Source organism: Aedes aegypti, chromosome 2 (genome assembly GCF_002204515.2).
Source record: "Aedes aegypti strain LVP_AGWG chromosome 2, AaegL5.0 Primary Assembly, whole genome shotgun sequence".
Taxonomy (NCBI): Eukaryota; Metazoa; Arthropoda; class Insecta; order Diptera; family Culicidae; genus Aedes; species Aedes aegypti.
The window spans coordinates 79099639-79125177 of NC_035108.1; the positions used below are offsets into that span (position 1 = coordinate 79099639).

Here is a 25539-nt window from a genome sequence, read left to right on the forward strand (position 1 = left end):
GTGATCTCCTCATAATGTTTAATACTAAGAAAAGTAAAAAAGAGGTTCCTTACGGAAATAACAGCCAGTGGAAAGCTAAAAAAGCCCCTTTCAAAAGCGGAAGTTGAATACTCGGATTACGTTCGGACTCCAAACTGGCATGGTTCATGTCTTCTGTGAAGCAGCACAAGAATCATTGCATCGTCGGTGTGTCGGTTGAAAGAATGTTGCCATTTGCGCCAACAGCTGCTACCAATGTATGTTCTAGGAAACTGAAACCGGCCCCATCAAACCGGATGTGGATGTTCATTTTTAATTAAAAACTTGTTGAGCCTTCCAAGAATGGGCGTGTGATATGTGAAATCGTTGCTCCAGAAATAGAATCCATCCTTACAAAATACCGTCTTCTGGCTGAGTCATGGAAATCAATACTGAAGCAATGCTCCCAAATGGAAAGTAATTAGTGCGGGTGGGTCTTGGAGCATCATTCAAAGCGAGCCTTGATTAGAAAGCTCTTATCGAGTTTGAAATGGATAGGATCTCCCTTTCTTGGAATCCATTTTCGGTGTAAAGGTTTCTAAAATTTAAACAAGCGCATCAAAGATTAATCAGATCCATCCGAATTTTGGAAGCTCAAGCTTGAATAATTTGCCTCCTTCCATCGGAACGCAAAATTCGACGAACAAATCTTACTCTTTCACGTCCTCATATGAGCCTTTTTCCTCCATTAAGCGGACGACTCTCTTCGACGTGACACACAATCACTAGCCTTTAACGACACGATGCGGTATAATTTTCACCTTTTCCCCGTAATGATAAATGCGGGTACGAATTTAACTCTCAGACCGCTTATCGAGAAGTTTGCAGCAATGCCTAGGTGAAACTCTTCTAGGACCAACAAACGGAATTTGGAAGTTCTCGTGTGTCCTTGAGCATTGTTGGCTAAGAATTAAGGGTATTCAATATGATTTTTTTTCTTGTCAATACGAAACGAAACGTTACAGTGAAATCCTAGTTGTCGTAATGAATAATTTACGAAACATGAAATACAAAAATTGTACCAACTTGTATTTAGCACAAACAAGTGTTTCGTTCTATTGTTTTCTTAGTAGAATATTTTCTATGATTACTATAGTATATTTCAGTGCGCATCGTATACCTTCATGCTGTGCGTACACAATTTCTTTTTGTTATCAGGCCTGGATTCAGGGAGGGGGGGTGCCAAGGAGGTAAATGCCCCGGTACCCCCGATTAAGGGGGCCCCACGAACAAACAAAATTAAGTACAAAACATATTTTAAATACCTCTTGATATTTTCTCTTTAGACATTTGGACATGTAATTCTAACGCCGATGTCAACTTTCCAATATTCGAGTATTATTTTTTTCTTCATCTAATATCTGAATCGCACAGTTTGGTTTGGTCAATTATTATTCTTCAATATTGTCTGTTTCGTGGATAACAAAACGCGTCGCCAACAGAACGACAATATCGTCGCCAGCAAACTAATCAATCACCGTTGTGTTGGTAAGACTGGTGAAACGTCAAAATCGCAGCGGATTTCGACGATTTTGTCGGTGGTTTCATAAAGGGTTTCATCGGCAACGATTACAAATCGTCACGTACGATAAGTTGCAAAATTATCGATACATTATAACAAATCATGAATGTTAACCCGTTAACGCCCAAGGTATCTCACAATTGGAATTCAGCTCCGTTTTTGTTACTCATAGTCGTATTCCCATAAATTAAACCTTATTTCACCAAAAAATTTCAAGTCTATGGTGGGGATCCAAAAAAATTCTTGAAAGTGTGTCGTCCATATCTAGCTGTTCTATAAGTTTATTTTCGAGATTAATCAAATATATTTTCATGCAGTTTGACCCATTATAATGTAAACAAGTTGGAAAAAACTACTGGTGAGGGGTAATTCATAAATTACATCACGTACAAAAGAGGAAGGAAGGGCTTACAATGAAACGTGACTACTCATATAAAAATTGGAATCCATACAAAAAGTGTGATACTTAGGAAAATTGAGGAGGATGAATATTGCAAAACTTTGCGTGACGTAATTTATGGACGTACCCTTATGAAGAAATTGCAGCATAAAGAATTAAAATTTCAGAGGCGAAAGGTTCATGCCAGAACTAAATCATTTAGTGACTTCAATCCAATTTTCTGCTCTACCACGTAAGTAAGATATGTATGATGTACATGTACAATAATGCACACTTAAGCCATTTATACCTAAAACAAAATAAAATCTTACATCAAATATTTTGATTTAGAAAAAAAACCTACAGATGTTTCAGAATAGTCTTTAAAAGATTATATAAAACTTGCCAGCTGATAATGGAAACATAACTAGCAAAATATTTTTTCTGGTTCAAGTTATTAGTATACAATGTGACTCTGATCTGACAGTGATCGAAATTTACTTTTGGCAATATCAGAATTTCGTTAGTGCTGATCAAAAGTTAGTCCTTCAGTCCAATGACAGTCAAATATTGGACGCCAACTATTACATGCTTTACAGATGTGAATATTTGAAGCCAACATTACAACGTTACAACGTTTAAGTTATTGCATCACTGATGCATATAGTCTTATTCACCGATAGAATCGAATCCACGCGGTCCAAGCTTTTGACACTATAGCTGGCCAGAATACCTGGGGAGCATACGGAAGCGTGCCCGCTCAAATGTCGCATTTCTTGATCCGAGTGAGTTCAGCAAGGAAGGCTCTTTACTGCTACCTCAACGCGTCGCTGGTTCTAAAAGGTAAACAGCCATACAAAACAACGACCAAACAATGGCGAAGGCGTAATCAATTTTCTCGAAAACATTCATTTTGGGAATTAAGTAGAATTTTCTGATTAAATTGGCAACAACGCAATGCAGTAGCGCATAGTAAATAACTGCTTGCAAACAATATCTTTCAAGCGCATTTATTAGCTGTAATTTAACGAATAATAATTTTTACTTTTCCACATTTAAGTCATAAAACTGGTTCTGGACTTAGGTTGGCGGCTATTCAATTTTACTCTCATTTGACAGTTGCCCTTCACCATTGGAGTTCAGTTCATGGATGGATAAGTCAATTTGTCGGTTTTTTCGTTCTTCACTCTCTTCAAAAGATCAATGGAACTAAATGTTGTCAAGGTTCATCTAAAAATGTAAGGAGCATTGCATCCAAAATAAGCGATTGTTGCTCGAATCGATAGTAAGTATCCATTGCTTCGATCTAGGCAGACCAATTTCTTATAGGTTGTTTCCTTGATATTTCGCACATAAAAGCAATTCCCAGCTAATATGTTTTTTTTGCGAAACTATCTTCTTTAGTTGATCATCGTTTTCGAAGATACCAAATTTTTCATCACTGGACTTCAATCATGAGAATGACTTCCGAACTAAGAAGGTTTTAGGCGAATAGCTTACTTTGGATTGAATCAGTGTACTGATATATAAGCGAAAAAAATGTGTGCCCAGTAGTGACATTTAGGTGATTTCCAAAGTAATAAGTTTCCAGGCAAATAGGTCTCATTCAGTTCTTCTACTGTGCCAAAAACACTAACTTTGTATCCAATCTCTAGAATCAAATAATGTGTTTGTCTACTAGCGCCACCTTGGGAGAATTTTCCAAACTACTATGTTTCTGGGCGAATAGATCCCATTCAGCTGAACACTTTTGACGAAGATACCAAATTCGAGTGTTCGATTTTTTTCAGTCCCATCGCTGGACTGATATAAAAAAAATTAAATATTTGACCACTAGCGCCACCTTGTGACTGTTTTCCGAACTAATATGGTTTTAGGCGAATAGAATTCATTTAGTTTTTCAACAGTGTCCATGACACAAACTTTGTATTTAATCACTTGACTGAGATATTAGCTAATAAAATCTTTGCCCACTAGCGCCATCTTGTGAGTGTTATAAGGTTTTTTGTGACTAAGTATCATTTAGTTGTTCAACATTGTCGAAGACAACAATTTTGTATCTCATAACAGAACTGAGATGCAAGCATATACAATATTTGCCAACTAGCGCAGTCTAGTGAATGTTTTCCAAACTAATAAGTTTTCGGGCGAATAGATCTCATTCAGTTGAACACATTTGTCGAAGACACCAATGTTGTATCTCATCACTGAACTGTGATATAAACAATCAAAATGTTCGACCATTAGCGCCATCTTTTAAGTGTTTTCCGAACAAATAAGGTTTTAAGTGAATAGATCTAACTTAGTTGATCAACTTTATCCAAGACACCAATTTTGTATCTCATAACTGGACTGAGATACACGCAAATAAAATCTCTGCTCACTAGCGCCATATAGTGAGTGCTTTTCCAACTAATAAGTTTTCGGGTGACTAGATCTCATTCAGTTAAACACATATGTCGAAGACACCAACGTTGTATATCATCACTGAACTGAGATATAAACAATCAAAATGTTCGACCATTAGCGCCATCTTTTGAGTGTTTTCCGAACAAATAAGGTTCTATGCGAATAGGTATTATTTAGTTGTTCAACTTTGTCGAAGACACCATTTTTGTATCTCATAACCGGGCTAAGATATAAGCAAATAAAGTTATGGCTCACTAGCGCCATCTTGGGAGTGTTTTCCGAACAAATAAGGTTCTATGCGAATAGGTATTATTTAGTTGTTCAACTTTGTCGAAGACACCATTTTTGTATCTCATAACTAGGCTAAGATATAAGCAAATAAAGTTATGGCTCACTAGCGCCATCTTGGGAGTGTTTTCCGAATTTGTAAGGTTCTATGCGAATAGGTATTATTTAGTTGTTCAGCTTTGTCGAAGACACCATTTTTGTATCTCATAACTAGGCTAAGATATTAGCAAATAAAGTTATGGCTCACTAGCGCCATCTTGGGAGTGTTTTCCGAATTTGTAAGGTTCTATGCGAATAGGTATTATTTAGTTGTTCAACTTTGTCGAAGACACCATTTTTGTATCTCATAACTAGGCTAAGATATAAGCAAATAAAGTTATGGCTCACTAGCGCCATCTTGGGAGTGTTTTCCGAATTTGTAAGGTTCTATGCGAATAGGTATTATTTAGTTGTTCAACTTTGTCGAAGACACCAATTTTGTATCTCATAACCGGGCTAAGATATAAGCAAATAAAGTTTTGGCTCACTAGCGCCACCTTGGGAGTGTTTTCCGAATTTGTAAGGTTCTATGCGAATAGGTATTATTTAGTTGTTCAACTTTGTCGAAGATACCAATTTTGTATCTCTTAACCGGGCTAAGATATAAGCAAATAAAGTTTTGGCTCACTAGCGCCACCTTGGGAGTGTTTTCCGAATTTATAAGGTTCTATGCGAATAGGTATTATTTAGTTGTTCAACTTTGTCGAAGACACCATTTTTGTATCTAATAACTGGACTAAGATATAAGCAAATAAAGTTTTGGCTCACTAGCGCCATCTTGGGAGTGTTTTCCGAATTTATAAGGTTCTATGCGAAAAGGTATTATTTAGTTGTTTAACTTTGTCGAAGACACCAATTTTGTATCTCATCGCTGGACTGAGATAGAAACGAAGCAAATATTTGTACGCTGGAAGTTGTTTCATATGTTGCTTATATATGCGACATTTGTTGGCGTCTGTGCGCCACCTGGTGAGTTAATTCTGAATTAAAATAGATACCAAGTGGAAGTCAGCAGTCCTGTGATCAACTTTGCAGAAGACAGTTTTCTCCTAAACCTTTTTATTTTCAAGATATTTGCTCTACAAGTACTGTCCTATTTATAGGACGCTGGGCGTTCGGGGCTTCTGTCCTATTTTAAGGACGCTGGGCGGATATGGGTTAAGGCTAAGTAACCCGTCATTCGTTTTAGTAACAATGATGACTTTCCAGCTTGCATTCCATAGTGATAAAACTCAGCCTTGATAGTTTATATTGACTTGAAAATGTATCACTGTACGCGCTAACATGCATAAAGTATGCTGATACTTTTTCAGGTGTGTCAGTGCAAAACCAACTGATTCTCTTTGATTCGAAATCGTGAGATGAATTAGGAACAATCATCAACGACGCGTACAAGTTTCAATGACGACCTACTTCGCCTTAAGCCAAAATTCTTCTCTAATTAAAAATTCGAACATTAAAATACGCGTAACCCTTTTGCAGGATCTTAAACAATACGGCTGAACCTTCAGTGTCTTAGAGGTTTAGCCATATTTTTCATTAAATTTATTGGGTTCCTATCAGAACTTTAAAATTAAAACATATTTACAATTCTACAAGAAACTTGAAGTAGAAGGGAAATTCTTTTGTGACGCGTGTTCACGCCAAACGTGAATTAAATAGCCCTATCTTCACTCTATCACCCATAGTGCAAACTCACGTCCACTGCGTGGAAAAGAATAGAGTAAAGTGGGGCAAAAGTTCGAGTGGGGTAAGAGTTTCTTTTTAAGATTTCTAGCTCAATTTAAAACAAATCTTATAAATGTCATGGTGGTTTGAATGCTATTCAAGTAAGAGACTTTCAATCCAAATATCATAAAAATCGATTGAGATTTGGAAAAGTTATGGCTATTTGTTGTTTTTCGACGTGAATATTGTAATTTTTGGTCAAACTTTCGTTGAATTGAACCAATTGAAGATAAAATCTTTTTCAATATTTTATATAAGGGCGTTTCTAGGCCTACCATAAGGTTGCTTTGAGGTGTATTAGTTTTTGCATAAATGCTTGAAAACAATTTTTGGCCCATAGTGGGGCAAAAGTTCGACCCATGTATAAAATCACGGAAAAATTTGCAAATTGCCTAAAATCCACATATTATCTTCAAATTTAGTTAAATTTGTCTGATCGTGTGAAAATTGTCACCAAAATTTTACATTTCCATTTAGTTTTGCGAAAAACTGCTATTTTTGAGTACATTATAATTAACCCGGTTTTGGGCAATTTTTTGATGAAAATTTAGTGTGTATTTTTCGTGAAACTTAAGTTTACGGCTGGTGTAAAGTATGCCTGTCATAAAAGGATCGATATTTTGTGTTTCAGTCAGCGAAATTTTACCCCACACTAGATTCGAACTCTTGCCCCACCGGTGGGGCAAAAGTTCGAGTAAGACAATCAATTTTGAAACTGTTATAACTAAAAATGGGTAAATATTTTGACACAAGTTTGTTCAGCAAAATTATAGCCAATATGTTGAAGGTTCACTGTAGGATATTTGTTTTGTTTTAACTGCTATTGTTTTCCTGGAAACTTTGATTATACCACTAAGGTCGAACTTTTGCCCCACCTTACTCTAATCGTCTGCTTCTAGCCATCTGTATCCAACAGAAAAATAAATCGATCCAAAGAGAACAGTTCGATAGTTGATCGCCGACCGATCAGTACGGTCCACAGCACATTCTGTGTGTGCTCCGCTCGCGCTAGTTCGCCCGTCGCACCCTTCGCCCACAGACTGGGTTTGGGTGAAGTGATATAATTTACTCACCAGTGTATATAGCTGTAAATAAAGTAGATGTCTAAAAGTGTAATACACAGTGTGACTTATTGAAATCACTTTATCCCGGTCATGAGTACGGCCGGTCTATCACGGCGTCAACAACGCGTTAGTCAGTTTTTTTGAATATTTTGTCTATTTTGTATGCCGTAGTGTAGTTGATGAAGTTGTCTTTGAATTCAGTAAAGGCTTAGGGTAAGCTATGAATATTATCCATAGCAAATACAGTACTAGCAAGAAAAAGTATATCAAGGCCGATTTTCATACATAATGGTCAAGTTTAGGGAACTGTATAACAGTTTCTAACTCCATGACATGACGATTGAACAACATCTCATAAATACCTTGAAATTTGATTTATGGGAAATTAATCAAATACTATTGAAGAGTTTGGAAGCTAATTTAAGAAAAACTCACAAAAATTTAAATTGGAATAGTTTTGAATTGTGAACACGTAGAAGATCGCAGACTTTTGCAAATTTGTTCATTCAGATGCAAAACTTTGCAGTAGATTATACTTATCGTAAATTGTTTGTTTCCAAAATAGCTTAGTATAAAAATTTGGACATTTTTGTCATTTGAATTGAATTTGATGATTTCTTCAAATATTCAATTTGAAGTTATTTCCAACATACAATTCAAATTTCAGGTCAATCGGTTTGCTAGAAGCAGATAACTTGACCATTTGTATGAAAAACAGGCGATTGTTGCTTCTATTCTATTCTTGCTAGTACTGTAAATACTTTTTTTCCAATCAGATACAAACTGGAAATTTGTACTTAACAGAATCAAAAGAAGCTCTGGAGAAAAGGACTTTAAAGATTTTTCACTCTGTACACATTATAAAGAAGCCAAAAAACGAGCCAATCTTCTAGGAATTGTAATATTTTTACCATTGGACGAAAAAATCATTGAAAACTCTATTGAAAAGCTTGAAACTCTCTAACATCTTGAAGAGAAAAAGCACATTTTTTTTACTTATGACGACAAAGCTAAACGTTTGTTCAAGCTTGTCTCATGTGAAGTTACCTAAAGAGATCAAAAATGTAATATCTGATCTACTTGGATTTTCCCCAGTCCAAATAATAAATCTGAAAAATCGACCCAATATTCGGAATGTGATTTCTCAAGTTTATTATTTTATTCAATTTACTTTAACAAGAGTGATCTAAATAATATTAAATCTTTAGAAAAAGCAAGAATTATGTTCGATCTCCGTGTGACATAGGAACATTTCCAGAAATCTTCAGGGAATTTCCAGAGCCCCACTCAGTGTCGTCGGTACTTAAAGTTAGATCATGGTACTAAATATTGCCGCATGTATGCATGATTTGCGGAAGTTTTTCTCACGCTAAATGGGCTCTATATGTGAAGGAAAATACCAAAAAATTTGGATGCGCAAATTACGGGGGCAACCATAAGCCTTTTGGGCTTGGCCTTCGCCCAAATGAATCGTTGAGGCTCGTACCAAGCAGATGAACTGCAACGTTTTTTTTTGTAGCCGGGATTCCCCAGGCAGAATCTCCAACAATTCTCATTTCACAGTTAATGATCGCTTACATAATAATCATACCCATTAGGTAAATTATATCCATACTCATTCACAAGCTAATTTTCTTCCGTCAGTTATCCGTTCGAATTGTAATTCCGTAAAGGAGATTGGGCAAATCTGGGCCCGGAATGTACACAAATGACTCATATGTCATTTGAAAGATCTAAATGAGACAAGAAAAAGTTCGTATAGGGTCAAAAATATCCGTCGTGGGAGAAAAAAGTTATTCCGCATTAAGGGTATGCGAAATACCGAATGATTCCGTCAAATACGCTTCGAAACGAAATTCCGCGGAATTCCACGGAACTCGCACAGGCGAAATTTGTATTTTGCTATTTCGTTTCGTTTCGCCAAATTGTTAAAGTATTTCCACGGAAAATTGAAAACAAACGGAATAAAACGAAATTTCGCGAAATTCAAGTTTAATTTCGAACAAAAAAAGGCAAAGCATTCGCTTCTACTCCTAGCTACAGTCAAAAATGGGTCCGTATTACAGATCAAATCGATTCATATCATGGATCAGAACACTATAACAGCAAATTATCTGCGAGGCAAACGAATGGTGTGCTAGTGAAAGCATACGTTTTGGCGTCTCTTTAGGAATCGTTTTATCTTAGATTCATAACTGGTCGGTGTTCAGACAGACTGAACCAAGTGTTTTTCATGGTTCCAGAAAAACGTTTCCCAGGCATGCGAAATATCCAAATATTTGTGTTATTTGCTGTAATAATGGAACTTATCTATTTGATGATACATCTGTATAAAAATAGCATAGGAAAAATCACATTTGATTGAGTCCTTAACGTATCTTTAGAACGCCAAAATATCATCTTGTCCGGTCTGTCTGAACACCGACCAACTGTGGTATGGGTTTCAATTCCCCACAAATATGAATCAACGCTTCTAGGCATATGTATGAAATTTTATATCCTACGAATGGAACAAAAGTGTTTAAGCATGTTATTGTTGATTGTGATGCTGTATAGATTTATGGTTCGCGTAGGTAAAATAGGTTCTGCGTAATTGCTACTCTATTTGATGAGATATTCTCCGTTTAATCCAACTTTGATCCATATCTGTGTGCTATCCATAACTGTTGGATGACTGTAGTATTGACTGGTCCGCAGAATATGATAAACTGTACTGCCGTTGTAAAGTTTCCAAAAACGCCAATTTGTCCTAAATTCGTCGCGGCGAACAGCCCAGGAAAGAAAAAACTGCGTTTGATGAACTACCGCAATGTTATCTTCCATAAGAATGAAGAAAGCAAAACCACGGTTTCCTCCGGGAAACATCGCGTGTCTTGTTGAGCAAATCCGTTAATAGGGTAACGGTCGTATTTTGGACCCCCTAAGGAAGTAATTTTACATTTTTGTCCCAATTAATTAATTGCACAGCGTAACCAAGTCAAAGAACATACCAAAATGTAGAGAAAAACTTCCTCTACGAGATAAAAATGCCCATACGGTTATGTTGGATCCAAAAGACGTCGAAAATAATTGAATTGTGATGCACTGTTTTTCATTATTTTGGACACACCAATACATTTTGGACCCTCAAAGTATATATTTTGGACCCCCGGCATATTTTTATCGTTTGGCGACAAAGTCCACGGCACTGGTTGTATAATATGCTTGCCCATAGTCTAATCAATCGATTGACAATGGAAAAGCGAAGAAATTCTACGCTTTTACTTCAGCAATTGTAAAAATGTTTTTGTTTACATTTGAAAAATTTCTGACGTCTTCAATTTCTGTCTGTAACGTGTTGTAATGGTTGCATGGATGAACCGATTTAATTAAATTAATTTCAGATAAAATAAACACAATTTCTATGCACAAACGCTTGATGCAAGTGCGGAATAGTCCTATCTTTCCAAATGGCATGCGGATTGTATTGGTATTTCGATTTAAACTGGAAAATTTGCAGGAAATTGGCCCAGGGGGTCCAAAATATATAGAGGTCCAAAATATATTGGTTACCCTTTATCGCAAATACTGTTTGTACACAAATGTAAAAAAAGCTGCGGAGCGTGAGTCTGGCTCAGGTGGTGCAGATTATTGATGCGCGCGCATTAGTTCGCTCTCTTGCTTTCCCGCTATGACGTCACTTTTAACACAGTATAAGAACAGCTCTTCCAAATCAACGCGATTTTTTCCGCGATGGCGACAAAAAATCGCCGCGATTTCGTTGTTGTGTCATAAAACTCTACATGTAGCAGCGAAATCGCAGCGATTGTTTGTCGCTGTCGCCGTAAAAATTGCGATGATTTGGGTGATCCAAAGCCACACCTCAAATCTTCAAGAGCACAAATCTAAAGAACCAGACGTCCATTCAAGCTGAAAACTCTATCGATTGGTTACTCGATGGCCAATCGATCAAGTGATCAGCTTGAACCGCTGTCGAGTTCGTTAGATTTGTGCTCTTGAAATTCTGAGGTATGCCTTCGATTTATATTCACCTTAAACAAGGAAGATGCATACATTATTTTTTTTTATCGAAAAGTGAATCTAGGTTTATTCACGCTGTACCACACCACCAACTCCTCTCTCCTCTTATAACGTGACATAATTTCCTCACCACCCCCAATTAAAAAATAATGCGAATATTGATAATATATCATTACAGGTATTAGAAGCCAAATGCCGCAAGGCAAAAGTCTTAACCTTTTCAATACCGACATCAAGTTTCAAAATTCTCTAGTTTCGCCAAATCAGTTATAAATTTGATTCATGCATTGCATGCACCATCAAAATTGATTCCGGATATAGATTCAAGTTTGGTGGGGTAACTAGGGTATTTCACAATGGAAAAGCGCAACATTTTTTTTTTTGGATTTTCGCACATTTAAATCCCGAGAAAAAAAATGAGCCAAACATTAAATTTAGCGCATTGAAAGACGGATTGTCTGAACGAACATGGGTGAACTTGTCAGCCTTAATTGCGGTTCCTCTATGCTATGTAGTCCAGGTTCAAAACTTTTTATTTCGAAATTTTCAAATATTTTTTAAAATACTCTCGAGTCTCAAAATTTAGTGAAAATGTGATTTTGTAGTCAGTTTTAAACAAAGAATCTGAAAATGAGATAATATCAGCAATCCTTAATTCTTCCAGAAATCGTCCAGAAATTCTTTCACAGATTTTGGAATACGATCATTTCTCCAATATTTGCTCTTCAAAATAATAGAAATACCTTCAGTATTTTCTACAAGGTTTACTCTAAAAGTTTGCTTTCGTCCAAATTTGATCCCTCCAAGAATTAATTCACAGTTTATTCAAGGTTTTTCCAGAAAATTTATTAGGAACTTCTAAATTAACACCAACAGCAATCCTAGTTAAGTTGCTGCCGCAATATCTCTTGGAGTTTATTACTTTTGCAGTTATTTTAAATTTATCTTGATTGATTTCTTAGGTATGTGTTGATGGATTCTATAAAATTTAATTTAATTCAATACTCCAGCAAATTCTAAAGCAAATATTCTAGTGATTCCTCTGTTCTACTTATTTTTCTTCTTCTTTCTGGCGTTATGTTCCAACTGAGACAGAGTCTGCTTCTCAGTTTAGTGTTTTCATGATCACTTATCGACTTGTGTCCCCTATCTCATTTATTCATGCCACAAAGCATACAGTACAGTAAAAAAAATGAATATCATTATTCCATGTGTTATGGTATGTATTAGCATAACATCATATCCGCATGATTAAAAAAATTGTAAGGCATTTCTTAAAATCAAATTAATTTTGGGCTCCTCTCAATATTTTTGAGATTGTTTTAAATGTTTGTAACTGCTTTTCGACCCACTTCTTAGTTGTAACATTTAAATTAAACCCACTCATTGCCTTGTGTGAATGTGAGATATGGGACTGTCCATTAATTACGTAAGGGTTTATGGGGGGAGGGGGTGTCTAAGATTTCTTACGCGTCATACAATTTATTTTTAATTTTCGTACAAAAAATCTTACCATGGGGGAAGGGGGGTTGAAAAACCCCGAAAATTGTCTTACGTAATTAATGGATTGCCCCTATGTTGAAATGAAACCTTATAAAGTTATTAAGAAAATGTCAAACAAACAGAAAAGAGTCTTACCAAAACATGTAAGGATTCCGCTGAGCAACACTAAGGTTTCCATATGGTAGAATATTAAAAAAAACGTTTTTTATGCCTATGGTCAAATTTCCAGCTTTTGACAAGAAAAAAAAACTTAAACGTGTATTCCGCGAAACAAATTCAAAAATTTCGTTTCGTTTCGAAAAATTCCGTGAGATATTTGATTTCGTATCGAGTTACACGAAACATTTTTAAATTTCGTTTCGTTTCGTCATTATCAGCGCAAGATATTCCGCGTATCGTTTCGTTTCGTATCGTCATGGGAAAAATCCATATCGCATACCCTTATTCCGCATGGTTTGAGATGGATTTTCTATGTATTTTATTACATTTTTGCTATATTTTTTTTATCGATTAAAGATGGAAACATATATTTTCCTGCACGAATATGATGATTAGAAGCTCTATGTTTTAAAGAAATGAATTAGGACTTTGATTCAAAGATGAAAACATTACAAGGTGATGTTAGATCATAATAACATTAAAAATCGTTTTAAAATACGTATATTCAGTAAAGTTTTCTACCAGACCTTGTTACCCACATTATACTAATCGAAATTCTCAACGGTTTTTTAACCGACTTATACGATATTTTTTGCTCGTAATAAGGTAATATTACGACATATATTCAAGTAAAAAAGACGGCCTCATTCGATGAAAAATAATTGGGAAACAGTGGTTAAAGAAAAGTTTATGGTGTCTTATGAAAGAACTGACTGCAATTGTTTTTGCTGAAGTAAATATTTCTCCAGAACGAATTTTGTGAAGACATCAATAAAACCATCAGCTCAACCTCAATGAACAACATCATCAGCATAAAAAAAAAGTTTAATGTAAGTTGAAATGCTCATTGATAAATGCTACGCAGTAACATATGCGTAGTTTAAGGATTTCATGTGTATAAATCAATAGCATTCTATCTCGCTAGTATAAACCATCTCGCGCTGTATACTGCATACAAGGATGTTTAGTATCACCTGTACGTCTACGATATCCAACCAGTCTTAAGTTAAAATGTCAATCATTATCGTTTTACGAGTGGGTATACAAAATCCGTGGAGTCCAATGACGTTATTTTTTCTAATGAGTGCATATCTTAAATTATCTCCTATCTCTCTCTTCGTCTATTACCCACCAGTAACTTGTGCTCGAGCCCTTGACAATCTCTATACTAGTATTACAGATAGAAGAAAACACAGATAGATAAGCACTAACGTTTTCTGTAGATAGAGTATTTAACCCCTTGGGTCTACTCCTCTTGCAGATGTTATGTCTGTCAGGTTCTTACTATCAGCCGATGTAGACAAGCGATCAACTTTTCCGGGCTCATTTTGATGAGTTCCAGTCATATACCATCCACAGCAATTGCTGTGTTATTCTTGAGCTGTTGAACGTTATCCTTCACTCAAATGGGATCTGGTTGGCTGCTTTTGTCCAACATTCGAACGTAGAAATGCTCTCCTTTGCCTTGAACCTCCGGTCCTGTGTCATCAATTCAAATCTGCTGCTTCACAATCTTTTCCTCTATAAAAATTCTACACCCTTCAGCAAACCAATCGTACCATGGACTACGTTCAACGCAAAATGACTCCACCTGTGAGATGATGGCCACTTTTACTGTAGTACAACAGCCAAGAAGGGTTTCAGCATTCAAAACCTGTTCCGGTTACGCTTGCTAGAGATGTAAAACGATACTGTGGCGACAACCGTCTTCTTCAGACGCTGAAGGTCATGCTAAAGCGGGCGTCGGTACCGTTCACTGTTAACGACAGGAAGTTTGAAGCGCATTTTTACAATTATCAGGTAATGGGTAGAGTGAATGTTAGAACCACGATAGATCTTGACGTTGAATATGTCGGAGATGTGCAATGATCAAGCAATACTTGATCGATTCGAAATTCCATTTGCTGTGAATAACTGGCGATCACCATTGGTACGGGAGGTTATCTTGTGTGCTAGACTATAATGACCGTATTATTAGAGGCGGCAAAACAATCAAACATTGGACATTCATGTTTGCCAGTCCAAGAGCACTGAACTTCCCAATCGTCCATCTCAATTCCTTATCTTGGCGTTTTAATCTCCTATAATGATCTTGACGTGGAATCATGGGTGGCGGTCCTACTTGCGTTCCAGCTGCGTCTTTGTCATCATCCGTTGATCTATTCTTTCTATATTCTTTTGTTGGTCAACCCCATCCGATCTCCTGTTTTTGCATGTCGTTTATCACGAAGAAAGCTGATCCCAGCTCAAGTGTGTCGCGCAGCTCTGGAAGATGGTATGATTACTTCTAAACATTCACATTATTGACATCCTTATGAGTATTTAGCGTTCTTAGCGAAGCATTTGTAGAGCCACATGTGCTCAGGCATCGCCAATGGAGCTGACATTGATAGCAAACTGAAAGGGTTTTGCTCGGATTATTGGCAGCTTGTTCACAGCAAACAGTCAAACACTAAAGTTATTTCTAGTTCAAATGATCTACTCCTCTAAAAAGCAATAGCATGCTAGTATAATGTTATTGATATCAAAAATGTGGTAACTGTCGCGCGGATTTCCAGCACGCTAAAGCTGTATACGATAAGCGAGGTATTTCTTCCAGTGTAGTACACAATACCACAAGGCAACCACTGTAATATTAAAACGTATATAGTCTGAAAATCCTTCCTGAGTAAACCACTGGTTTATACAAACATATTGCTAGAACACTGAAATAGGATAATACGATTTGATATTTGTGTCCAACTGTTACCTAAAGTGACGTGTTTGTCAAACGCTCATACCTATATCTTTATATTATTTATCTCCGTATGTTTTAAGTATTCACATTTCAGCAACTCAAAACGTTCTGAAATCTGTGTCAAATCACAACATGTTTAAAATATTTACAATTAAGATAAAACATTCCTAAGCACATACATACTGCCCATAAATGCATGTTAGTCCCATGTTTGCTGGATTTCCTATTCACATGGGACAATTATGCGTTTATGGGCAGCATAGGCACGAATTCATTACATTAGCGCAAGCAAACATTATTAAATAGAAATCTGTGCAAAACATACCTCTTTTTACACCATTCCACCACACATAACTTTTTTCTCCCACGACGAATATTTTTGGCCCCATATCAACTTTTTTTTGTCTCATTTAGATGTTTCAAATGATATATGTGTCATCCGTGTACATTCCGGGACCAAATTCCATACATTTTTGCCCAATCTCCTTTGGGTGCAATTGATTAGTAGGTTAAAATTGATAACCGTGTCACACGATTTTTCTTCTTTCTAATGGAGCACAGATATCGATGTATCCTGCATTTAATGAACTTTGTTTTCCGTAGTTATTATTCAGCTGTGCATTTTGATTTTTTTTTGCGTTAAATAATGTTTTTTTCTATGAATATAATGTAAAACTTCAGAATCATGTACGGTATTTTTGACAGACATCCATAAACTTCTAGTTCCAGACAAAGATTAGAATATGGTATAAACCTGAAAGTTTGTGAGGATGCTTGGATATGTTTGGGCATATCCCAAACCATATTTTATTAGAGTGGTTCAAAAAATCGTTTTTGCTCCACACTGCTCATTCTATTCAAGATCCATTTCTGAATTTCTCCCAAAATTTGAGCTCATTTGGATGAAAATTGAGACTGCACAAGCCCTTCAAAGTTTATATGGAAATTACTATAGGAAAAGCAAGCAAATCATTCAATCGGTCATAGTGTTTGCCCATGTGCTCTTGGGGATTAGAGCTACGTTGATAATGTAAGATACATTCATCAGCTACAACTTTGCTGAAGACCGCTTTCCAATCAGACGTCTCAGTAATTAGTACCGTAAAACGGGGTAACTTTGATAGTTTTTTCGAAGAAAACTTGAATATTTTTGCATGCTGTTTCAAAGATTTACAATTTATATTTTTAAAACAAGTACTGGCATCCTAGCTATCGATTACAGTCGATAAATTGGCAAAAGATTCATTATGAATGGATATATAATTTTTCATATAATCGAAAGTTGGTTTTCTGTTTTGGGGTAACTTTGATAATGGAGTATGATTCGAACAAAATTGAATGAATAACGAACATTTGTAGGGCATTGCATACCTCTAGGCGTTTAACGTTATATGGAAATTTCTGACTTAGGTTACAAAAATGGTCCCAGTTTGTGAATATGCTTTTCGCTAAGAGATTTGAGACCGTATTCAAGTTCTATGATAACTAGGCTATCAAAGATAAGTGGCCAACTATTCAAAACTACATCAAATAGTGATCGTAGAACAGATTGTTTGTAAGCGTTTTGAAAATGCTAAAATTGTGTAAATTTTTTAAATTCGTATAAAAAGCCTAAAATGTTCTTGATTCAAATGAAAACCGCTCTTACATGAAGTGTCATACTAATATTCTTTAGTTTTGCATTCGTTTTGCTTAACTGATTAACAGAAATTATGATATTTCATTTGGTATGCGGTGGGTTACGCACTATCAAAGTTACCCGCATTATCAAAGTTACCCCGTTTTACGGTACAAAAAATTATCCCGCTTTGCAAAATTGTTGCTGAGACCAGAACGCGACTTAAAAAAATTAGGCAGGCCAGATTTAACGTATCCGTCAAAATTTGTAGGAGAATTAATAAATACTTTTCAGTAGTAAAAACTCCTAAGGGGCTTTCTGAAGGATACCACATAAAATGATTGAAAAAACTGATGTCGAACAGCCTAAATAATTATGTGGGTCACTTCAATGCTTTCAAAACATGACGCTGGTCGTAATATTTTGACGATTTTCCATCGGGTTATAAAGATTGGGCTTTTCTAAGCTCTACCCAAGAAACATCATGACCATAACGATTTATGAAGCGTTGATGACATCAAATATTTAGATTCACACGGATTTCTAATTGAAATCTTCAATGATTCTTTGAACTTGGAATTTCGTTGAATATTATCTACAAATTCATAGCTCAAATTGAAGACTAGGTCTTATTTAAAGGCCCTAAAAACTGAACCGTGTTGCCAAGAAATTTGTGGAAACCATTTCAAGAAATAATCAATGGATCCGTATCAAGGAACCGTTGAAAAAGAAAAAATAATCATGGAATAATCTATGAAGTATTTCATGTAGTCGTCTCTGGAAAAATGTCGGTAGTTATTTCGGATACGAGGAATTTCTAAAAAATGATGTACTAGCCCGCTTGTAGAATAACTGTTGAAGGAATCTTGTAGAATGCCCTTGAAAAAAATCTGAGAAGATTCATCAAGGAATCTCTATTTTACAGAAATTATTAGAGCAGTATCTGTGTGAAATCATGGAAGAATCACTAGGTTATTTTTGAAGAACCTATATGGGAATCTTGGGGAAACTTCCGGATGGAATCCTTGGAATTATTTTGTAAGGAGTTCTTAGAATCTACGTATTCATGATAAGTCAAAAAAAAAAATGTGCTGGTTAAATTAATCAAAATTTATGATACAATGAGAGCGATAAAATCGTTGCAGTTAGTTAAAGAGAAATTTTTGGATGCTGGATGAATTCCAGGAATCGTTTCCGGAACCTTATCCGAAAGAATGTTCAGTGGAAGCCGCAGAAGGTATCCTGGAAAAATTCTTAGAAATTTCCTTTCAATACTATCTATAAGTATTCTTTTTTTCAAGATGAATATTGTTCAGCGTGAAAATCCAAAATTGGCGGCGTGATGTCGTTCGGCGTATGGCGCGCCACCTATACTCCATTTGGCGTCGGCGTGACCTAATGTGAATCGGCGGTGGCAGCGTGGCGTGACAGCGCACAGGTCTAATTTCAATGCTAAAATAAATTTCTCTGAAAATTTCGGTACATGAGCCTATAAGGCTCACGTTCTTATTTCCTGCATTCAGTTTTTTGACATTGTCAACATTATAGAAAACAGACAAGAAAAACCGTGAAATATGATCAATTTCATCCGAAATTACAGTACCCGAGCAAATTCTTTTGCCCATATTGTCGCAGCTAAGGGGCTGTCCATTAATTACGTAAGGGGTTATGGGGGTGGGGGGGTCTGAGATTTCTTACGCGCCATACCATTTATTTTTAATTTTCATACAAAAAATCTTACCATGGGGGGAGGGGGGTTGAAAAACCACGAAAATTGTCTTATGTAATTAATGGACCGCCCCTAATTAACCTCCTCCCCATAGAATTTTCTTCATTTCATTTTTTTTCGTCATCATAAATTAGAAAATCCCTCTGATTTTTACTTTCTAACTAAACTATTCAATCAAATGATTCAATGTTCAAAACCACTACAATGGCTGAAGCAGTCCAAGTTGTTGTGAAATTTATTAATACAATTGTTATTGGATTACGCTTCCCTAATGGATCCAAATATATTTGGATTTTAAATATTTTGCATTGGAATGTTCGTTCGTTGAATTGTAAAGAGGGCGAGCTGTTAAGTTTCTAACAGCTAGCTAATAACGTGCATATAGCAGTTATTACTGAAATTCTCATAAGAAATCCAAACTTATTTGTTTATCGTGATGATCGACTTGATGGAGCATGTGGGGTGTTGCTATCATTATTCATAGGCGTTTAAAAAATGAACTTTTTACGTCATTTGTCACATTGTTTGAAAATTTGGTTGTTTCTGTTGAAACACAGTTTGGTACTTTTCGATGCCCTGAGCAACAAGTAAATTTGCTTCAAACTGACTTTCGGAATTAGACTCGCAATAAGTCAAATTTAAAAAAATACCTCTATTCAACTTTGGTTCTAAGCCCTCTTGGTAATGATCATAAATAATAAAAAAACCCTCAGACATCAATTCCAGCATTGGAAAAGTAAAACAAATTTTTACTAACAAATTGTGAAAAAGCTCAAATACTTGCTAAGCAGTATATAGTAGGCTGGTATAATTTTAGTTTAGGTCACACCAATCCAATTCAAACTACAATTACTCAGAACTTTGTAAGCATTCGCAATCAAGATTGATTAAGAAGAAGTGAGAACTATTATTCAAAAAAATAAATAAATAAATCAATAAAAAATATGAAAACCCCCGACGATGTTGGAATTTTTTACATCCTCATCAAGATAGTTCCAGCTAGTTACTTATCATTCTTAGTTGATATATTTAACAAATGTTTTCAGTTAGCATATTTTCCTGACAAATGTTTGAATAATACAAAGTAATCTGTCAAATAGTACACTGCAGGATAATTATTAGAACTCAGAGACAGACTTCCTGTAAGCACCACACTAGACCACGGACTAACATGCAACGCCCAGTGGAATAGTCGGAATATATTTCTGTCGAAAGTTTTCCGGACTGATGAGGGAATCGAACCCAGACCCCTTGACTCGATATCGCTTAATGCGAGGTAACACTAACCGCACGGCCATGAAGCCCGTGTACTTTTTTTTCACATTTAACTTACTTGAGTTCCAAGGTAACAATTTGAAGCTGCTCAAATACTTTTATAACTAATTCAATTCAGCCTTTGTTTGAACAAGAGCTGTTCATAGCCTCCATACACTGTTGTTCAGCTATTAAACATCTAATTCTGGCAATTTTATTCTGCTTTAAGCTTAATTGGAGCTATACGGAAGGCTGAATAAGGTCTAGCATGCGCTTATTCAAGCCCCTTTCAATAACGATAATTCTATTTTTAGAACAGATGACAGCCATCAAAAGCTTAACAATCGCTTATTCATCAATTATTCAGCAATAAACCAAAAAATGTAAAAATGTTCAAAGGTACATAGTTTTGGGTTTTATCAACGCAACTAACAATTTCAAACACATAATGGAGATATATCTGGAATGTAAAGATGAAGATGAGTAAATATGAACAATTGAGAATTGAACTGGGATTCACTGATTTATAACCACCTACCCCTTGACATCTGCTCCATATGAGACTGTGTGAACATCATTAGAAGCAAGGTAATAACTTATTGACTCAGATAAAGGTTGCATTGAGGGCCTTCCTTAGCCGAATGGTTAGCGTCCGCGGCTATAAAGCAAAGCCATGCTGAAGGTGTCTGGGTTCGATTCCCGGTCGGTCCAGGATCTTTTCGTAATGGAAATTTCCTTGACTTCCCTGGGCATAGAGTATCATCGTACCTGCCATACGATATACGAATGCGAAAATGGCAATTTAGGCATAGAAAGCTCTCAGTTAATAACTGTGGAAGTGCTCTTAGAACACTACGCTGAGTAGCCGGCTCTGTCCCAGTGGGGACGTTAATGCCAAGAAAAAGAAAAAAAAAGGTTGCATTGAGGCTGAAGTAGTGATATCAATGCTAGCAAAAACACTTAAAATAGCTGTCAAAAGTGTGTTTTTTTTTTAAATAGAATCCTTGATAATCTTTAATTACTACTGGTTAATTGTTGTCAACGCAAGTTGATAATGATTACAATTTAGTACAGTTTATTAAAATGTGACAAGGAAATCTTCGTGATCGAGTGTAATACACTATCTTGTTGTTACCCGAGGACATCGATGCCGAATTCAGGAGTTTTGTTTTCCGACAAATGATAGACCCAAGTGCGTTTAAAGCATGTCGGCTTCGGGATGCGAAAAATTGTTGTTCGATGTGTTCGATTAAACAGTTTTATAATAATTAATTTAGTGTTTGATTCAAACGTTGGTGTGTATATTTTTGTCAACCTACAGCTGGACAATTTTTCGACAATGGCTGTTGATTTGATTAAAGCTTTAAATAACCTTTAGTCAATATCATTCAGGTTGGCTGAACAAAAGTTAAAACTGTAGATGAAAAAAATCAACTTGATATTCAGCTTTGAGTGCTGAATAAGAGTGTTTAATAGGCTTTTCTTCAAATTTTTGTTCAGCTGTCACCTGTCAGCTGTTACCTCAGGGATGTCAAAAATCTTTGTTTGCGAGTGATACTGGCCTCTACGTCAAAAGAAACAGCCTGTGTACTACAGATAAGCATATTCCATTTTTTTTGATATTTTCTCTTCATTAATAGCAAAACCGGAAGATTTCTCCTGATTCTTCCAAAACTCAACTAATTATATGCTCATATAAACCCAAAGCTCTTTTTTTGAAACCTTCAAGTAGACATGTTGTCATGATAAGAGGCGTTTCAGAAAATGGTCAGATTAGGTGAAGTATTTAGCACTCATGCTAGAAAAAAATTAACTTTCAAAAATCATATTGAGGCCATTCAAGGCAAATGTAACAAGTATATAAAATGAATGCATTCACTTTTTAAGAGAAAATCGAAACTTTGTATTAAGAACAAACTGTCGATCTACAAACAAATTTGCAGTCCGGCCGTGTTGTATGCTGTACCAATATGAACTAGCTGTTGTAATGGTACCAGGTAAAAAGCTCTGCAGAGGATTCAAAATAATTATTTTGAAGCTTCCTCCCTGGTATAGTATTAATGAGTTACATAAAATATCCAATGTTGAAACATTGAAACAAGTGTCGAATAACACAAAATCATTCGTAATATCGCATACCTTTACCGAAGGTACACTGCAATCCCACTGACTGTCAAACTGCCTAAAGCGGAGAATAAAATCCTATTCCTCGGTTTTACGACGAGCACTTTGGGTGTGAACCACCTACACGTTTCCTGATCCGCCCGATGCGATGTTACCCCCCGAATGGCACTCGATTTCCTGTCCTCCGGTCGTAAAGGGGTCTTTTTCGCGTGATCTGCGCGCCATTAGCAGGTGCTGGATGATAGCAATTCGATGGAAATGTTTCCGCCGGGTGAAGGCTGGAGAAGGTTTTTTTTACTTTTTGCTTCAAAATTTAACCCGTGATTAGCCGGGTCGATAATGTTCTGCTAATGTATTAAGACATAATGAATGCTTTGGGGTGGAACAGATGGGTTGGACTCTCAGACGGTTTTTGGACGTGCGTCATACCATGCTTAAGTTTTAACCAGTAGGAGAAGGTAAGACAGCATTGGAGACAAATTGTCGAAAAATGAATCGTCGTCGAATCCAAAAACGTAGGAAGAGACAAAACTTCGAAAGCAATAAAATTACGAGAGACGTAGAATTATCTCATTTCCTTCCAAATGCGCCATAGAGTTTCATTTGGACGTGTTAGCACACAAAAATGGACAAAACACTTGTGTATGTTTTTAGGGTACTTAACCCAAACTTTTGTACGGGAGTGCATCTGTCTCCTTAAAAATATTACCTGTTCTAATGGTACTGCTCCATGTGAAAAGCTGTTATTCGCATAAACAACCTGCAGTTTCGACAACTCTGATACTGCTACGTACAATACGATCCCCAGTGGAATTCCTCTCCCTTTTTTTGATTACTAATCCTATTTACCCAGAACTTACCTTTCGACACGAACACGTATATACTGGCCGGCTCGGTGTTGCTCGCCGAGCAGGTGTAGTTGCCGGAATCGTTGATCTGCGGTTCCCGGATGATGAGCCGGCTCTGCGTCCGAGGGCCGGGAACCGTTTCGATTGAGATGTCCCGCCGGGAGTCATCGTAGTTGATCATCCGATCGTTTCGCTGCCAGTACACGTACTGAGGCGGCTGTGGACTCTGTGAAAACAGAACAAATGGAAAAGGTATTAGCGTTGTTTAACTCGTAGAAGGGGTAATCAATTTGGACTCGGAGCAGTGCAGCCAACACAGTCCCAGTGCACAGTTTAGCAAGCTGTCAGCTAGTAACAATGCAAGGCGCCTTAGCTGATGCGAAACAAAGTTCGTAATTTTATTAAACTCTTTCAATTTAAACTTTCCATATTAACCCTGTTCGAGGAACGGAATGTTTTCATCTCAGTGCGGGGCACAAAGAAAAAAAAAGCGGAGCATTACATTTCTAGATGGATGCTGAACTAGAACGGGAACATGGCAACTTTTGATGGACGGCAAAGTCAAACTCTGTAAAACAAGAACTGAAGCATATCAAAATTTGCTTGTGGAGTTAGACCTGAGCGTCGAAATATTTTTAGCTGGTTGTGAAGTAGAAATTTATCCAAAGTTCAATTCAGGGATACTGCCATGAACTGTTAAAATATCGCTTCAATACATCATGCAATAATTTCTATCAAAGCTCATTTACGTTTATTCTTAGGGTCACTCTCAAGCAATATATCAAGATATTTCATTGGAAAATATTCATGGCAACAAATTTCTGATAATTTTATGATTACTTGTACTAAAAATCTACGAGTATTATTTCAGCGATTCTTTTAGAAACAGATGAAAGCATTAAAAATCAGACTCGGAAAAATGCGACACTTATTTTTGGATGCTATTTTTTATCGTGTGGGTAAAAAATAATGAAATTTTGGGTAACACTAGTTTAGAGTGTTATAATATATATATTATGTGCAACATTTTCTGTGTCTGTCAAGTAGTTTTCAAAATGCATTCGAAACAAGAAGAGCTACGCCAGCAAATCTTGGGCGCGATGATCGATAATCTTGGTCAGTCGCACAGATGGATTAGCAAAAGGCTTGGAATCCACCATTCCACTGTGTCTCGCGTTGTAAAGATGTTCCAGGAAACGAAGACCATCGAGCGGCGCAGTGGAAGCGGCCAAAAACCGAAAACGGAATACCCAGAGAAGGCGCGGTAGATAAGGCAGTACTTTAAAAATAACCCGAATCTTTCCACCCGAGATGTGGCCAAAAAGGTCAATACGTCGAAGTGGCTCGTCCAGCAGACCTTGAACCGGGCTGGGCTTAGGAAGACGCCAAACCAGACTGTCAATCAAAATACGGTGGCCAAATTGCGTGCGCGGAAGCATTACCATGAGTGGCTGGTCAAGCCAGACTGTCTCGTCATGGACGACGAGACATACATCAAGGCGGACACCAAACAAATCACCGGCTCGAGTTTTTTGTCGGTACGTTCCACGTGGAGGTTCCGGAAAAGTTCTGGAAGAGAAAGATAGACAAATTCGCGAAGAAGTACCTGTTGTGGCAAGCGATCTGGACCTTAATCATATGAATGTAGTAGTCCTTATTCACATCGGTCTCATGAATCTTGTCCTGGATCTAGAGCGCAGCATTGCGAACCTGTGTCGGAAGACCATACTCCAGATCCAGCAGACAGGTTTGGCAGACGTTTTTCAGCTTGCTGCAAATATCGATTTTCTTGAAGGGCGTCCGCGCTCCTGGATTACACCGGAAGATTGTGAACAGACGGGTGCAGATTTTGCAATCCTTGCCGTAGCGCACCTTGATCATTCGAACGTACTTGTCATCTAGGCACATCTGGCAGTGGACGGGAAATTCGGAATTCTCCCAATTTCGACGATTATACGTGTTGGTTGTCTTTGATATCGCCATTTTGGCTGTCTGTTTGGTTGGATGGTTGCTCTGCCCAATTCAACAATTTCCACGCAGGAATGATCAATTTTTTGGTCACTACAACGGTATTCACTGAAATATTTGGGCAGCATTTTG

The 25539-nt window shown here is 36.8% G+C and overlaps 1 protein-coding gene across 2 annotated transcripts in view; it reads right to left on the reverse strand.

The window, feature by feature from the left end:
• Positions 1–25539, reverse strand: part of LOC5564718 (zwei Ig domain protein zig-8) — a 1087201-nt gene that overhangs the window by 78965 nt on the left and 982697 nt on the right. For both annotated transcript variants that reach the window (XM_021841332.1, XM_021841330.1), the window contains exon 7: positions 23452–23665. In XM_021841332.1, the coding sequence (XP_021697024.1) occupies positions 23452–23665 (214 nt within the window). The remainder of the gene's footprint in view (positions 1–23451; positions 23666–25539) is intronic.